The sequence below is a fragment of the Thunnus albacares genome, chromosome 22 (genome assembly GCF_914725855.1).
Source record: "Thunnus albacares chromosome 22, fThuAlb1.1, whole genome shotgun sequence".
NCBI classification, from domain to species: Eukaryota; Metazoa; Chordata; class Actinopteri; order Scombriformes; family Scombridae; genus Thunnus; species Thunnus albacares.
In genome coordinates, this window is record NC_058127.1 from 13,944,481 (window position 1) to 13,962,589 (window position 18,109).

Here is an 18,109-nt window from a genome sequence, read left to right on the forward strand (position 1 = left end):
GACCTAACAATCAATCACTCTGATTATCTCCAGACTTTTTAGAGGAAAAAGTCTGGAGATAATCAGAGTGATTACAATTTATCCTGAGGAGAATATGAATGTCTGAAGCAAATTTCCCAGCAGTATATCCACTAGTGTTAGAGATTTCACTCAAATAACAAATATGTAAACCTCAGTGTGTGGCAAAGTCAGAGGGTCACCAAAGTGAAGTTGCCAGTATGCTTCTTCAGAACTCCTTTGCAGATGGTTGAATAACTTCGGAAATCCCCTTTTTGATGCCGGATTAGAGGGGCTGCATCCAAATACTAACTTTCCGAAACATCCAGCACAGTAGTGTAGGCAGAAATCACAGTCTGGGTGGGCACAGAGAAAATCAGGTGGGCCTAGCCCGTCCAAGACCAGTCATGCTTAATAAGATCTGAAATACATCTGTTCACTAAAATAAGTCATTACAACTATACTTGCCTGAATGCACCACAGTTTAATCATACAAGCCTTATACATCATCACAGGTAATGTTACAGGCATCAAGACGAACATTAATAGCATCATAGCCTGGCACAGCAGCCACATTTTCACACACAGCTGACAGATGCAACAGCATCATTAATCAAGTGTATAGATAGAGGGACACCAGCACCAACGTGCTCAGTAACATTAAAAATAACACCTGAACATAGCTTGGCACGGCTTTTCCTTATTCAGAACTTTGTGAAACAGTATAACAATGCACTAGCAATGGCAAGTATTGGTGTTTGAGAGATACCTATGCCTGGCTTCAATCTTGGGGTGCACATACAAGGTAAGGTTTATCATTACATTGCTTGTCCCCTTCCAGAGCAGGGTCATACCCCACTCTTTGCCAAGATCTATTTCCACGATCCTGACCATGAGTTGCAGTACTGTCACGACCACACCTCAAACAGCAGTCTAAATGAAGAATTTTTGCTGAAAGCACAAGAGGCCATTCCCTAGTGCAACCCATACATGCAACAATTCAAGTCAGCCATTGAGCATGCAGCCCAGAATGACAGCACCAATGAGCCCAAATATGTACAGTTTGTACACGGTGCCAAAACCTTCATCATGGCACCTTGAACCTTCCATAAAAAGATACTGACATGGCTGTCATTGCTCCAGGAGTAACAACAACAACAACAACAGAGCAGTTTGGAAAGCTGGCTGTCACTCTTCACCTCAGAGGAGGAATATTTCAGATGATCAAACGCCATGCATCCAGCATATGACCCATTATCATTATCACCACTGTGGTATGCCAAGGAGTTCCAGGATGTGATGGCCTTGGTCCGAGTCAAGGGAAAACCTGACTTCTTCTTGACCTTCACCTGTAATCCCAAGTGGCTGGAAATCACAGGATTGCTTTTTGAGGGTCAGCCAGCCAGAGACCAGACATATCACTCGAGTGTTCCACATAAAGTTGGAAGCACTCCTCACAGACCTCCTCAAACATGATATCTTGGGGCATGTAGATGCCTACATGATGGTAAAGGAAATGCAAAAGTGCCATCTTCCACATATCCACATGCTCTTGACCATGGTACCCCATGACAAACCCAGGACCTCAGCAGATACTGATCACCTGGCCGATATTCCTAACAAAGACACAAATCCGCAAGTACATCGCATTGTCACATCATACATGATTCATGGTCCTTTTGGGGAATGGAACAATGCCAGCCCCTGCATGGCACACAGGAAGTGTGCAAAGGACGATCCCAAAAATCTTTGAGAGAAGATTAGCTTCTCTGAAGACTCCTATCCTCTCTACAGGAGACAGGCAGAAACAGCACTTGGTGCTCCCATCATTAAGACCATCAGAGGTGGCGTCAGCATATCAACAATGCATGGGTTTGCCTTACAATCCATATATTCTACTCTGGTACAATGCTCACATTAACTTTGAGACACATTAACCTTAACCTTGTGTGTGCGCTATCACCACTGTGAAGTACCTGTACAAATACCTTGAAAAGGGACCAGATCAGGGCCTGGTCAGACTGGATGTGCCAGATGAGTAGACACAAGAGGCATTGCGACATGATGAGGTGACACAATATGAATCAGAGTGGTACATCACTGCATCTGAGGGATACTGGCGCATCTATGACTTCCTCATTCAACGCAAGCAGCTGCTAATGGAGATGCTTGCAATTCATCTGGAGGATGAGCAGGTGATCAAATTCAATGACAAAGGCACTGCCCAGAACCTGGTGGCCTCAGGGCCTCTCAGTCTTTTTCGAAGCCATGACTCTACATCCACACATGCACCATGTTGTGTATCCAGATGTCTTTCAACACTCCACCTACATGTGGAAGAGATTTCAGTTGTGGAGGAAAAGACTGAGTTCTCAGGATGACTGGATGGCTGACACAGTTGGGCAACTTCCCATGATTGCCTTCCACCCTCGTACTGCTGAGCTGTACCATGTGCCTGGACCAACATGCTTCCAGGACCTCCTGGCAATTGGGTCATAGAGACCTATCTGGCAGCCTGCATTGCGCATGGCATTGTTGACAATGACCAGGGGGTGGATTCTGTTATGGAGGAGGCTGCAAACATCGCAAACCGGTAGTGCATAAGGTATTTGCCAACATGCTCATGTTCGCTCTCAGAGGGGAACACTTGCAGTTCTGGGAAAGGCACAAGTATGTGCTGTGCAGGCCTTCATGCATGTAGCAGGTGTGACTGAGCCAGATGACATTATTGTGACTCAAGTGCTGCTCGAGCTGAAGGACCATGTTGAGAGGCACGGCTTTATGCTGAGCGAGAACTCTGGCCTCCCTGGGCCTGATCCAGTTCACATCAAGCCTTGCATTCCCTGCGTTATCCAACACGAGACAGAGCACAACATACCAGAGCTTGAGGCTCACGTTGCTGAGACAGAGGACCTTCTCAATGATGAGCAGCATGTAGTTGTCAAGATAGTAATGGAGAGTGTGGAACAGGGACCTGGCAAGATGATTGCAGTTGATACAAGTGGTGGGACTGGGAAAACATTCACATCATCTCACATCCTTTACAAGTCTAAGCACATGGCAAAGTAGCCTTTACAACAGCTGCAAGTGGCATTGCAGTAACCATCCTGCTTAAAGGAACCACCTTTCATAGTAGGACCAATTGCCCTCTCATTCTCGCTGACGAGTCCACTTGCAACGTGGGCAAAGATGACAGCACTGTGGCACTCATCAGAATGACACATGTCATGGTGGAGGATGAAGTGTCAATGATGGATTGCTGTACGTTAGAAGCAGCAGATTGTACATTCCAGTGGCTGATGGGTTCAGCCACTGGAATGGTGGTTGGTGGCATCACAATGGTATTCAGCAGTGACTGGTGGTAGATTCTTATTGTGCAACATAGTAGATAGTAGAGAGGTGCTTGAGGAGCTGATACCTGTGGAGGAATGTCGAGATTCTTTGTCTTACTGAAAACATGAGGATCACTCAGGCTGCTAGAAAGCAACAAGATGAAGCAGGTTTTGCCAAATTCCTGTCGGACCTTGGCAAGGGAAAGATTTCATGTGATTCCAGAGGTTATGATTTACAGTCCGCATGAACAGGACAAAATCATTGACAGAAGAAACCTGGACTCCACTGATCCTCTGGAAGTTTGCACATGCCTATATTTTCACATTTGGTACTATTTTCTTTAAATTGTAAAGTGCCATTACATTTTGTTACACTGGCATTAAAATGTCTTAGAAAGTCTTAACTTGCTGCTACCTGTAGACACCCTGTTATATGGAGCATTTAAACATCATGTGTAAATAAGGATGTATATAGTTAGGTTTTCTTATAGTTATTGTGTATGATAAAATTTTTAATTTACTGTATTTGTGATCTAAAAAAACCCAATAAAAACCGACTCGTGGTGTAATCCAGGTGCACGTCCTGGCAAGAGTTTGTTGGTTGTTTGCCAGATCACAGATTTAGTGTAATCAGTTAGTGTGATAACAACAGTAATTAGCCAACTTAGTAACATGTTTGATTTGTCTTCTCCTTTATGTACTTGGTGTTGGTTAGTGGTGATTCACATTTTAGCTCTTTTGCTGATGGAGATGTGAACATGCCAGAGGGTCAGCAGTGCTTAGGTTTTATAGCCACACCTGGAGGAGATGCAACAGTGTTGCATTTGCATCACCTCAAGTCGCACTATTGGAGTATGTAAAATCTGTGGCTTATCCATACACATTACATGGGACTTTGACTCCACTGAGGCAATAAAATGTTCGTGTTAGCTTTTGCATCCAAATGACGCAACTATGTCATGATGGGTGTATTACTCATGACCCAAGGTGTGCAGTGTCAAGTGTAAAGTTGTTTGGATGAGTGGAAAGCTGTAAATCAGCAATTGGCCCCTTCCAAACAGGCACATTTTGAACAGGCACTGCACTAGTAATTGAAATAGGCAATCGGCTGCTGCCGTCTGAAATTGTAAATTAGCTTACTTTTGCTGATTACAACAGGAGATGACAGGGCTTGGTGTTGAACACTGAAATTATGTCAATATAGTTTAATGCTTCAGTCACTTCTCTTTCAAAGGAGAGCAGGGACAAAGTTCAGTCTGTATATCATCAGTGTGTTGCTGCTGCTGAAAGGAAAAGGGCTAAATTAGCAGCCACTACTACTACTTACTACTGCACTTGTTGTAGAGAAACTGGCACAGGAGTAGATGACTGGGTTGAGAATGATGCCTGAACTTGAGCTGAATTCTTTTCCTCCTGCTCCTCATGATGTCTTATTTATGACAAACTTAAAGAAACTGCTCTGTTTCGCCATGGTTTTTATCTTAACCTACATTAAAAGCAACTAGCTAGCAGACTAGGTGTTTGTTCTTCTGTGCAATGCGTGGGCTGTACGCTGAGTCAAAGAGGAGGGGCTGCTCGCAATCTGGCATATGTGAAATGCACCGCCACTCAAAAAATCTGACCTAACATCATCATCATCATCATATGGTAAACAAGTAGTAAGACACAAGAATTGTTTCATTTTTATTGGTTGCAAAGTCACATTTGAAAGAGTCTTCATTGACCGCTATTCACTGGATGATCCAGCAAAAAAGGAAGCCTTCTGATTAGGGCCCAGGCCCACATACAGCTATGTGCCAGATCCCACATTCACACCCACCCCATACTGTGACGTGCTGGTGGTGCCAGAAGAAAAGTTAGGGGATACCCAAAAGTCAGTAGGTTTCATCCTCTGGGCACCATGCATATCTGCTAAATTTCATGGTAGTCCATCAAGTAGTTGTTAAGACATTTTACAAAAAGCCTAAAATGTCTGCCTGTTGGTGGCACTAGATGAAAAGTCAGGGGATCTCCAACTATCTTCATCCCTGTGGGACCCTGAATGTCTGTACAAAATTTCATGGTAATCCATCAAATAGTTGTTTAGATATTTTAGTCTGGATCAAAGTTGTGAACAGACCAAAACTGCTAACATGGAGAGAAGAAAAAACCCAGCTACTAGCTACTGGTGCAGTGAAGTGGTCATTATACACACACATGCAACAGTAGCACTCTGTCCATCAGCCCTCACACCTGGAGAAACATATATTTTTCATATATTCCATGACCTGTTAAAAAACAACAACACAGACCAGGAACATAAGCACACTGTGTAGTTTCACTGTACGTACATTATGTTTGGCCATGGGTGAGTGTACAATGTAATTAATGTTTTTTCCTGTTAACCCATGTCAAATAGCCCTCTGTCCTCTCAATATCACATTCATCCACCTTTTCCTTTCTTCTCCTTCCCTCCATAACACACCACCTTCTCACCCATCACTTCCTTCCTCTTCCTCTCTCCCTCCCTCCCATCCCCTCCCCTCCCCTCTTCTCCTCTCCCCTCCCCTCCCCTCCCCATTTGAACCTTGCGTCTCTCCACGCCTCTAACTCTGCTTCTCCCTCCTTCCTCCTGCCTCCTCTTGTCCTCTCCCGTCTTTCCTTATCTTGGAGGATAGCAGGATGGAGGACAGGGTGTTGACTCTGTGTCTTCTTGTCATTTTGACACTGGGATGGATCGAGGCTCAGAGTCAGACCAACTACACCAGGTAAGCTAAGGTGTGTGTAAGAGAGTTTTTTGTATGTGTGTCAGTGTCCCTCTTGTGCATCTGTTTTCTTTTCTACATCCTGCATGTGCACATGTGGCATGTGTGAGTGAGTGTGTGAGTGTCTCCTGGTTACAGTATTGTGATTACTGAGAGTGCAGTAGAAATAGAAGTTTACAGTGGTAAGATGTGGTTGGCATCCCATAAACACACAAACAGGCAGTTCAGACACAAAATGACAGCATGCTGTAGTGATTTTACTGGGCAAATGTACAGTAGATCATCCTCATGTCTGATGTTTTTGTGAAAAAATTACAATAAATTCAGAGTTTTATGCTCCAGCTCCACATTTTTTGAGCTTCTTACTTTATGGAATGCCATTTGAGTAAATGACGTCTTGGAAATTTTTTTCTAAGACGTTATTTGCTCAAAAGGCCTTCCATATGATCTTGATGTTTGCACAGCTATAGCTACTTCCACACACAGGGTGTAAATTGAACATGAGAGACAAACAAATGCCTGTGGGCCGCTCAGCTCCAGAGGGTCAGAAGGGAGGGACTACACCGCCACTGGGATATTTTGGCCAAAATGTGGCCTTACAGTACCGCAGGAGACATACAACAAATGCCTGCAGGACATGAAAGAGAAAAAAGGGGACTATAAATGGTTGATCACAGAAACACAGCCCTCACACTGTAAAATTCATTTTTGGCTTTCCCAGCTCCCAAAGAAACTGGCACAAAAACAACAAAAATTGAGCCACAGTTAAGTTTGAAGACAAAATACAGCAGCAGTGTAAAGAGAGGAAACACGCTGACCAGATGCCAGAGCAGCCAACATCTAAATTAACGAGCCTGGGGCCGGCGAATGCTACAAAATTAAAAGTTGAGGCTGGCCCAGCTTTGATGTGTGTTTATCTGTGTGTGAAATAGTGGGTGTGTGTGTCGCCACACTCCACGTGTGATTGGGCTGTTGTGCAAGCGTTTTGAAGGTGCCTGTCTGCTAAAGTAAAGTATGTGTTACGTCTACCGACAACTTTCTTGTGGTGCAGTGGATGTGGAGAAAGCTCACAGCACATATACTGTATATTAACAGTCTTCCTGGCTTAATTTGACTGAGTTTTATGAAAAAACACAAACCAGGAGAGTTCACAGGGAACCTCCCCGGACTCAGAGAACAGAGGCAGACTGTGCCGCTGTGGTTTGCAGCGTGTATGTAAACGTGTGCAGGGGCACAGCCTCAATATATAGGCGGTATGGCTGCATTTCCTTCCAGTGCAGCAGGTTAAAGTTAAAAGTTGAACTGCAGTTAATGGCATTTGTGTGATACTCATTTTCCTTTCTCTTTCAGGCCCGTCTTCCTCTGTGGAGGTCATCTGGTCACAGATTCGGGCATCGTGGCCAGCGAAGGCTTCCCCAGTCACTATAAACCTAACAGTAAATGTACCTGGTACATCACCGTGAGTCATTTTAAAAATCACTACACATTTATACTGAACCCAAACTGATGTTTACCCAGAGTGGCTGCTGCAATACACGACAGCATCATCACGTCTCTCCAGATTGACAGTTTCATTGCATGAATGATGGTTCATTTGAGAGTTCTTGAAAATGCTTTGTTGACTGTGATTTGAAAATAAATATCATAAAATCCAATCAGTCATTTTCAATTAGTGTAAACAGGCATTAATGTCATTTTTAAAGAACTTGCTCACGCATGGTAAACCTACACATTATGTTGCCTGATTAGATCTATTCAAGACTGTGTCGGTGTGTACAGACAGTGATTGAGATCTCCCTAGCTTAGCTTTACTGCACCTATTGGGGCAAATAAATTACACCTTTATCATTCTTATTAGTATATGGAGTCCGTTGACCACATGTAATTTACATTGTAGCACCTATCACCTTCAGAATGAGTGAAAACAGGGCCTTTTGAGAGATACTACTGTACATACACTGTACAGTATAGTTCACTGTTACCTTGCACCATTGTATTTGAGTGTCTGAATTCTCTAATTTATATCATGCACATTAAAAACAAAAAAAAGGGTGTCCAGGGCATGCTCAGTATTTTCTGCTAATAATCCCACAATGTAATATGTTGCATTTTGTAGCCGTTGAGTGGTTCTTCTGCCGCCAAAATGACCATGATTCATTAGTGTCCAAAATCTCATTTACTGCTCACTATAGAGTAAACTATTAAGTGTTGATCATATACAGAGTAGTGAATGAGTGAACAAGGAAGTGATTTCAGACACAGCCTAAATGCATAGTAGTGTTAAAGCAATTCTATGTAACTTTTGCTGAACAGTGACCACTGTGGCCAAAACTGGTAATTAAAAAGGAGAAAAGCACAAAATTAACTCAGCGATCCTAGTTACAAGTACGTCACACAGCAGCTATCATATCAAAAGTCTGCTAACATAGTTAGCAGTCTGCCACTATAAGCTACTGGTCATACCAGAACAAGTAAGGATATAGCTGCAAAAGCCCTGCACGCACTGAGTTGAGAAATGGTGCATTTCACTGCTTTGGTGTTCAACTTTTCAGTTGTAAAACAATGAATGTGATATTTTTTTTCATTCAGTTATATCGTGTCCATTAAAGTTTTTTTCATGCATGCCTATAGTGATAAATAGTTTGTCGGACTTTAGTGGGTATGTGGGCTGGATTTTGTATTTTGTTAGTTGAGTATTATATTCAGTTCCATTTTACCTTTACATATTTCTACATATTTGTAGGAAAATGTGCAAAAAAAGTGCAATTTCTTGACAAAAATTGTAATTTAACAATAATAACTTAAGTTAAAGAAAAAAAAATACATGCAGTCTCACAGCAAGCTGCCACCCACTCTTCTACTGCCATTGACCAGTAACTGGCCTTTTATCATCTCAGCTGCACTTAACTGGAACGTACCATCTTCTCAGGTAACATAGGGTGAGCTAGACTGACTCAAAGCTTTCATAGAGTGCAGAATAAAAAAATAAAACATTAATTTAAGATCGCTATGCTTACTGCTTAGAGTCACAATATATTTATTGACACACATGCACACCGCTGAGTGCACGAACTTTAACAGAATGTCATTTATTGTGATACACGTTTACCCTTCCTTTCATTACTTGACAGTTCCCAGACACTCACTGCTTAGAGGACCTAATGCAGCACACCTGCTTTCATGCTTTCACTTATTGGCAGCATCGTTAATGTGATTTGTGACACCTGTGCTTTTCCTACTACGAAAAGTCAAAATTACGAGCCTGCTGTGAAAAAGGCCTTTTATTGTATACATGAAGTTAAATATTCAAACCAAGATTCCATGTTATTTTACGGTTGCGCCATTGCATCGAATGGAAATATTCTAGATGTCTCCAGATTTCACCAATATTCAGCCTGGCATGTTTCGTATCTTTGGAAACTCTACTAAAATGTTGTATTGCAATAAGATCGGTAATATTATAATCTTTGGTCATATGAGGCTTAAACTGCTAAACATCCCACATCATTTGATCCCTTGTCTTTCTACAATAAAGTAGAATACATTATATTTACTCCTATAAAGCTATTTTTCTAGCACTCTAAAACCGAAAAACATTACCTATTTTCCCCTCCAGGTCCCAGAGGGTCATGTGGTCATGCTGTCTTTCCGCCTCTTCGACATGGAGGCTGACCCCACCTGTCGCTACGACTACCTGGACGTCTACAACGGTCATTCCCGCTTGGTGCAGAAGCTGGGCCGTTTCTGTGGGACATTCCGGCCTGGAGCCCTCATCTCCACCTCCAACACCATGATGTTAGAGATGGTGTCAGATGACGCCACAGGAGGAAGAGGCTTTCTGGCTGCCTTCAGTGCAGGGAAGCCACATGTGGAAGGTGTGGACATGTCATCTCACAATAGAAACACACTAGTGAGGCTTCAGCTACATGTTTAATCTTTGTTTCTAGTGAGACATGGTAGCATGGTAGTTGTCTCAGCTGGTTTTACATATTTTGACTGGTGGTAATTTGTTTATTGCTCACTAAGGGTTACACACAATCTTCTCTGGGATGAACAAATTGCCACAGTCTGTTGGCACAGGTTTATGAAATCTACAGGGATCCCAAAGAAAACCTGAGATTTCTCCATAATCACACCAGAAAGCTAAAAACAAAGCCGTTGGTGTCATTTTACAGTATCACAGGAGACGTCCTGTGAAGACTTCCTTTCCTTGTTTGAAAAAGGTTGAAGTCTGGCGTATTACTGTTTCATTTCCTCTTTTTGTCCTCTTTTTTCTGTTATTCCCACAGAGAATCAGTTCTGTGGAGGACGGCTGACCAAAGCACAGGGCTCTGTCAAGACACCCAACTGGCCTAACTCTGATTATCCAGCAGGCATCAGCTGCTCCTGGCACATCTCCGTAGAGCCGAGCAATGTAAGCCAATCATATTGCACTTTTTTTTGTCTTTTAACACAGAATGACACCTCAGAATTTCAGTATGAATATAATACATTTAGGTTTATTGATCATCCATTATAAAACATCAAATCATCATCCAACTTTTGCTGAAGTTGAGAAGATCAGCAGAGACTTACTGTTTCCCAGGTGCTAAGAAGGCTGTCATCCTGGACAAGATCCCATGCCTCCTGGCCAAACACCCAAGCGCTCATAATGTTATCATCCATGTAGGCTGCAATGATGTTTCCAACCAGACTTCTGAAATTTTAAAACAGGATTTTAGCAGGCTCCTTCACTCATTTAATGACTGTGGCAAGTATATTTTTATCTCTGGACCCATCCCTCCACTTGGTCAAGGCATTGGCCATTTTAGCCAGATCCTTAGCCTCCAGCAGACTGGGTGCACATACTTTAATGCACAGCATATTTTATACAGTCTGACCATCCCCTGCCACATGTCCAGACAGCCAAGATGGCTGGTCACTTCCAGCCTCTAAATGTATGCCCACGTCTTCCCCACACCACTGCCATCACCTCATCCAGGCATAGACTCACTAGCTCCTCCTTGTGCCCAGATGCTCTCAATTCACATAATTCCAATAATTCCAATCAGAGATCACAGTATAGGACAAGATTACATAGAAATCCAAAAAATATTACTACTGTACCTTGCCAAATTCAACTACCGCCAATTATTATAAATCCAACTCCTACTTTTGGCCACTCTGTTAACTTCGGTCTGCTCAATATAAGGTCCCTCTCCAACAAATCTTTATTTACCAGGATTTCATCATCTCTAACAAAATTGACTTTTTTATATCAGAAACCTGGCGTCATGCTGGTGACTGTGTCCCCCTGATAGAATCACCCCCCCAACTTCTCCTTTTTCAACTGTCCCAAGTTATCTGGTAGAGAGGGAGAATTTTCAGTTGTTTATAAAAACAACTTCATTGCTTATCTCCTTGGGTGACCTTTTATCCTCTGAGTCATTGTGTTTCACTATTAGAGGGAACCTAAAAACTGTGCATTTTAATCTACAGACCACCTAAATTTGTGTCTGACTTTCTTCAACAGTTCTCTGAACTCCTCTCTAAAACATTGTTTAATCTTTTAACTTGTCACAGGGCCTACTCACAACGAGGGCCACACCCTTGATCTTGTCCTTTCACATGGTATTTCAATAGACAATATACTATGCAAAAATGTTAGTGTCTCTGACTACAAATGCATAATGTTCATATCTGTGGTCCAAATTAATCTGTCTAATAATAAACCAAACCCTTTATGCTCTCACATTTTTAATACTTCCTCTGCCGCCAAATTTACAGATGCTCTCCTGTCTTCCTCAGTTGGCCCAAGTCAAGATATTGATACAGTCCTAATTAATTTTAATAATACTTGTGCTCAGATCTTGGACCAAATTGTACCATTTAAGCAGAAAAAAACCCTCTAAATTTTCCCTGCTATGGATAACTGATCACATACGTGCCCTAAAGAGGGACTGTCATAGGGCAGAGCGGAAGTGGAAAGCCTCTAAACTAACAGTGCACCTTGACATTTTAAGAGACTCTGAGAAATTTTAATATAGAGGTTAAAAATGCTTGAGCACAGTATTTTTCGGACCTTATCGAAAAGAACCGACACAACTCCAGGACTTTGTTCAATGTAATTAGCCATGCCACAGAGGCTCCTCCAAGTATATGTATAGTAGTCCAAGTATATGGACTCCTCCCCTGAGAAATATGAAGAATTTTTAACCTTCTTCATCCACAAAGTAGCTAGCATCAGAGTGAACATTCCCCCTCCTGCACAGGACACAACAGTTTCTTTTAAAACTACTGAACTCTTAGAGTCCTTTGACACAATATCTATTGATACTCTCACAGAGTTAATAAAATGAAGCCCTCTATGTGTGCTCTCGACATCCTGTCTGTGAGATTTCTAAAAGAAGTATATGGATCTGTCAGCCCATATGTTCTTTTCATAATTAACATGTCACTATTGACGGGTTATGTCCCTGCTTATTTCAAAAATGCAATTGTTCAACCCCTTCTGAAAAAAACCCTCTTTAGACCCTAACTCCCTAGATAATTTTAGACCAATTTCCAAACTGCCCTTTCTCTCCAAGGTTCTAGAAAAAGTTGTTGCTTAACAACTGACTGCTTTTTTAAACAGAAATGGACTCCTTGAGACATTCCAGTCGGGATTTAGGGAAAACCACAGCACAGAGACTACACTCCTTAAAGTGATGACTGATCTGCTGGTTGCCTCTGATGCTGGGGGGATCTCCAGCACTGGGCTGGCATGTCTGGTTCAGTTTTTTGTTCAGTTTTAAAGTTGTTTTATTCTTCTTTACGCGACAGATTTTTTTAGTGTAAACATTGGCATGTCACTGTCATCCTCTGACCTGTGGGGTACCTCAGGGGTCTGTCCTTGGACCTTTCCTGTTCTCTCTCTACATGTTACCCCTGGGTCATGTCATTCACAGGCATAATATGAGCTTCCATTCATATGCAGATGACACTCAGTTGTACCTCTCTTTTAACCCCAATGATTTTTTAAATCAAATTAATACACCTAACGACTTCATCTTGACCTCAAATGCTGGATGGCCCAGAACATCCTGCAGCTAAATATTGATCAGACTAGGGTAATTATTATTGGCCCTGGCACAGCTAATCCTCAGCTGTCAAAACATCTGGGTGCTGTCCAAGAATTAACCCAAAACTGCAAAAACTTGGTGTCACCTTTGATAACCACCTCAGCTTGAATAGGCATGTTAACACAGTCTTGTTTTTTGCAGCTCAGGAGACTCTCCAAGATTACTTCAATTTTATCCAGTAAAAAGTCGCACATGTTTTTAATTCCTCTCATTTGGACTATTGTAACTCTCTCTACACGTCTGAGACAACAGAGTCTACATAAATTACATCTTGTCCAAAATGCAGCAGCCAGACTCCTCACCAAAACCAAAAAAAGAGAGCACATTACTCCTATTTTAGCTTCTAAGTATATCTCAGATCTTCTTACATCATACGTGCCCGGTCATAACCTCAGCTGAGGTTCTCAGCCAAGGCTCTGCTAGCCATTCCACAATGTCGGCTGAGAACCAAGGGTGACCGAGCCTTTTCAGTTAGCGCCGAAACTCTCTGGAACAACCACCCTGAGAATATCAGACTGGCAAGCTCCTTATTCTCTTTTAAATCCCTCTTAAAGACATATTTTTTTATAAGTGTGCTTTCTCAGGACTTGTGGTCTGAACTCACTTTAACTTTATATTTCACTTCTTAAAACCTATTATTATACAAAGTCATTCTCTTGATTCTTAATTATGTTCCAAACACAAAAAATATTGTAAAGGTGGATTTCTAATCTAAATGCACTCATAAATCATAAGCAACAAAAAAATAGATTAAAATATTTTTATGTGTTATTGACTCTGAATGCAAGAACAACCTAATAGTAAAAATGACAATAAATTGTCTTAAGAGACCTTTTGTCAACAAAAAACATGAGTTTATTTTTCATGAATGGTTAACTTATAGTAAGGAATAAAGTGATGCTTCAAAGCACATTGCCTATATATTTTGTATTATTTTAACAAACATTCCATTCAAATGGACAGATTTTTTTGAAAAAATCTTGAGTAAAAGCTATAAATCTTTCATATGATATAGATTAAAATGTGCCTCACGCTTCCTCCTCGCCTCATGGTTGGCCATGCTTGCTGAAAAATGTGGTGTGGCTCAACTGCAGTCCACTTTAGATGATGTGGAACACTGTGATTGGCTTATAGATATTCAATCAAATAAGTTGATGCATTTGGGTGGGGTGTTATAATGTTTAATTTTACTTATTTTACTCTCCCTCATATGTAGCTCTTTTTGCTCCTTTACTTCCTTCCCAATGTTTTCAAATGTGCTATATAAAAAAAGTGTATTATTATTATTATTATTATTATTATTATTATTATTATTATTATTATTATTATTTCTCCCACTTTCTGAATGTTGAAATGTTATAAAGGGATGGCTTAAATTGCTAATGGTTGATTGAAATGTTACGTGGGCTTGCTGAAAAAAGTATAAAAAAATCAGTTTTCATAACATATAGCAGTAAAGTATGATGTTTGCCAGTCACCACTGGCTGGCACCATGTGAGTTGTGTGTGTCTTCTAGCAATGCCTGCTCTCAGATGTTGGTCAACCATGGCAGTGGGAAACGCCCACTCAGAGGCTTTAAGTTATGATGGTGTTTCTACAAATACGTAGGAAAAAAATTGTTGAAAAAAGATACACATTAGCTGCAATAATGTCATGGTTTATATTTCCTTACATAAAAAGTGAGAAAAATTCAAATTCCAGTTTGAAATTTCAGCTAGATGTTTTAAATAGAGGAGTAGGAGAAACGAAAATAGTAGTGAAGGGGCCCATGACCAGGTGTGTGTGTGTGTGCATGTGTGTGTTTGTGACGAAGTTCAAATGAAAGAGTTCATTGAGAGCCTGCAGGCGTGTTCATGTGTGCCAAGAGATTGAATGTAAGGAAGGAAGCGAGGGCTAAGAGAGGGAGTAAATGCCCTTCTGTATTTCAGAAGTCGGGCCTTCACCTCCTCCACCACCTCCACCTACGTCTGCACTGTACAAGATTCATGAAAATTAGTCTGAAATAAACATGTACCAGCTCACATCCTTCATGCCGTGTCAAAAATTTCATAGTTTGTGTTGGCGTGTCTGTGTGCGTGTCGCCACCTCTTCCCCAGGTGATCGAGGTGAAGTTTCAGAAGCTGGACTTGGAGCCTGACACATACTGTCGCTACGACTACGTGGCATTGTTTAATGGGGGAGAGACTGACGACTCAAGGAGGATTGGGAAATTCTGCGGAGACAGGTCACCGGGGTAAGATTCCTGATCAGAAATGGATGGTAAAAGAGGCAAAACACATACTAAGAATTGCTTTTCAAAGACATGACGAGGCGGCTGTGGCTCAGGGGGTATAGCGGGTCGTCCACTTGTCTGAAGGTTGGTGGTCGGATCCTCGTTTGCTTGTTGATGCATCCTTGGGCAATATACTGAACCCCAAATGTATGAGTGTGTGTGTGTGTGTGTGTGTGTGAGAATGGGTGAGTAAGCATTTGAAACATTGTAAAAGTGCTTTGGATTAAAAAAAGCACAATATTGCTCCTGATGAACAGCTTCTGCCATCAGTGTGTGAATAGGTGAATGTTGGTATGTGTTGTAAAGCACTTTGAGTCGTTGGTAGTCTAGAAAAGCGCTATATAAATGCAGTCCATTTACCATTTACATGGCATGCAGCCGAGCTCTGCCAAAGTTCATCTGCTTTCACACATATTTTTCCCCTTTCCTGTCCTCCTCTTCGTTTTCTCTGTCTACTTTCCTCATCTCTTACATAGAACTATAGTGACCCATGGGAACGAGCTCCTTGTCCAGTTCGTCTCCGACCTCAGCGTGACCTCAGATGGCTTCATGGCCTTCTACACGAGTGTGCCCCGTGGGTCTCGGACGCCCACCGCCGGAGGGGACTTCATCTACGGACCTCAGACCACCTCTGCACCACAAAAACCAGCCAAGAAGCCAAGCAAACCAACCCCAAAACCTAGGCCTGGCGTCTTGCCTAAACCCACCGCAAAACCAGCCAAAAAACCACTGGTGAAGATACCTTTGAAACCTCCACCACGCAAACCCACCGCCAAGCCTGCAGTTAAACCTACAGCTAAACCCAAACCAGCTAAACCCACACCTAAAGCACCTGTGAAAAAGCCTTCACCTAAACCCGGAGTTAAACCTACACGCAAACCCAAGTTTATTAAGCCAACGCTAAAACCAGGCATCAAGGCTAAACCCACACGGAAGCCTGCACTGAAGACAAAACCCACCGTAAAACCTGGCGTCAAACCCGTAAAGCCTACACCCAAGAGTAAAGTTAAACCAACAACCAAACCCAAGATGAAGCCTAAACCGACGCCTAAATCTGGAGTGAGCAAGACAGTGACGAAGAAGCCCGGCGTGAGTAAGAAACGTGAGTGAAATTAACTGATTGGAATTAACAATTTGCTGTGTATCTCTGTGTATGCATATGTACACCTGTATTAGGAAGCAAGTTTATGTGCTTATCGTGTGTTTGTTGCTGTGTGTGTGTGTTTCCTACAGCTTTACCACTGAACCCACTGTGTACACAAGCCTGTAAGAGGAAAGGAACTCTGCAGTCCAGCTTCTGCCCTCATGACTTTGGTGAGCCACAACATCAGCTGCCATCTGTTCCTCACAAAACATCCTCCACCATCTCTGTCTTTTCCAAAATGCCACTTATTTTACCAGTTTTGTACTTGTTTTCTCTCTGAAAAAAAACTTTTCTTATGATTTTGATGTTAGTTTTCCTGGAAATGGGGCTTAATTTGAAAAATGTTTTTCCCAGATCACCTTTGACCTGACTACATCAGCATAACAGGAATATTTATATTTACAGTAATTCTTTAAAGATAGCCAAAAATCTGTGAAGTTTGACAAATTTTATTATAATAATAATAATTGGTTAAATAAATAAAATGCCTAAACATCTTCCTTTTATACTCTTTTCGTCCTCCATAATCTGATTGTCTCTCTTACATTTCCCTCTTTCTTTCAGTGATTACGGGTAAACTTACATCTTTGACGACTGGTCCGAGGGGCTCAGCGACAGCCGAGGTGGCACTAATCAAGGCCTATAAGACAGGACGACTGAACATCACTAAGTCAGGACCCATCATGTCGGTCAAACTGGCCTCCACCTGCAAGAAATGTCCTGGGCTAATCAAAGGTACAATACAACTACCTGTAATTGTCCTTCTCTGCAGCTCTCACACACATGAACACAAGGCTGGATGTCAAACCTCAATACTTTTTCAGCACTGACTGAAATCTGCCTCGAATAGAAAATATAGATATTAGAAATTTTTTTTAGTAATTTAAAAAAGGTCATTTAACACAACACCTGGCCCCATAACATGCATAAAAATCCATCCAGTTTCTTTGGTAGCAACAGTCAATATGACCAGAACATTTAAGAAGGATTGACAATATTTGGTTTGCTGATTTTTGCTGACAGTTTTTGTTGTTGTTGTTTTCCAGGCCGGAGCTATGTGTTGATGGGAAAAGTCGATGCACAGGGCAACGGCCTTCTCAGCCCCTCCAGCTTCACTCTCCTCTATAAGCCCATCCACGCCAAAGCACTGGCCAACCTGGCAGGCAAATCATGCTGACATCACAGCCCTGTCCACCAATCAGATTGTCTGTCAGTCTGAAAACATGTAACTTTACATAAAGAATGAAAATATTATTAAGTAATATACAAACATATTTTTTTTTTTACATAATAAAAAACTAATAATGTTTTTAAAGGATAAACATACATGATTGAGTATTATATTTTGTATGTAAGTGTTAATATTTCTGTGATAAAACATGCACATCAATAAACTGTGATGCTGGTGTTTGAGGTGATTTTAAATAATTTGCATCAATTATCCTCCATAAAAATCACATCTTAAACTCTGGATAAAATGTGTATAAGGCAGACATGAAAACAAAGATCAATATTTGTTT

The 18,109-nt window shown here is 41.6% G+C and overlaps 1 protein-coding gene and 1 long non-coding RNA gene across 3 annotated transcripts; one reads left to right on the top strand and one right to left on the bottom strand.

Annotated features, from left to right (window-relative positions):
* Window positions 1-5,944: 5,944 nt before the first annotated feature.
* Window positions 5,945-18,007, top strand: pcolceb (procollagen C-endopeptidase enhancer b). Of its 2 annotated transcripts, XM_044340518.1 has the most exons (9): window positions 5,945-6,076; window positions 7,424-7,532; window positions 9,690-9,948; window positions 10,363-10,487; window positions 15,270-15,406; window positions 15,922-16,547; window positions 16,679-16,759; window positions 17,154-17,324; window positions 17,636-18,007. In XM_044340518.1, exons 1-9 carry the CDS (start codon window positions 5,991-5,993, stop codon window positions 17,764-17,766), a joined length of 1,725 nt encoding a protein of 574 aa, XP_044196453.1. In that variant the 5' UTR covers window positions 5,945-5,990; the 3' UTR covers window positions 17,767-18,007. The 2 variants fall into 2 exon arrangements, with proteins under 2 accessions (XP_044196453.1, XP_044196454.1); XM_044340519.1 differs by lacking the exons at window positions 5,945-6,076; window positions 7,424-7,532 and adding an exon at window positions 9,306-9,525.
* Window positions 6,310-9,749, bottom strand: LOC122973189. The gene is made up of 2 exons (XR_006399907.1): window positions 9,674-9,749; window positions 6,310-6,701 (listed from the first exon to the last, which is right to left on the bottom strand). It is a non-coding gene; the product is annotated as an uncharacterized LOC122973189 (long non-coding RNA).
* Window positions 18,008-18,109: the final 102 nt, after the last annotated feature.

Coding starts and splice junctions, on each gene's coding strand:
- pcolceb (XM_044340518.1), top strand. CDS start 5,991: ATGGAGGACAGGGTGTTGACTCTGTGTCTTCTTGTCATTTTGACACTG. Junction 15,407..15,921: donor TGCGGAGACAGGTCACCGGG/GTAAGATTCCTG, acceptor TCTCTTACATAG/AACTATAGTGACCCATGGGA. Junction 17,325..17,635: donor ATGTCCTGGGCTAATCAAAG/GTACAATACAAC, acceptor GTTGTTTTCCAG/GCCGGAGCTATGTGTTGATG.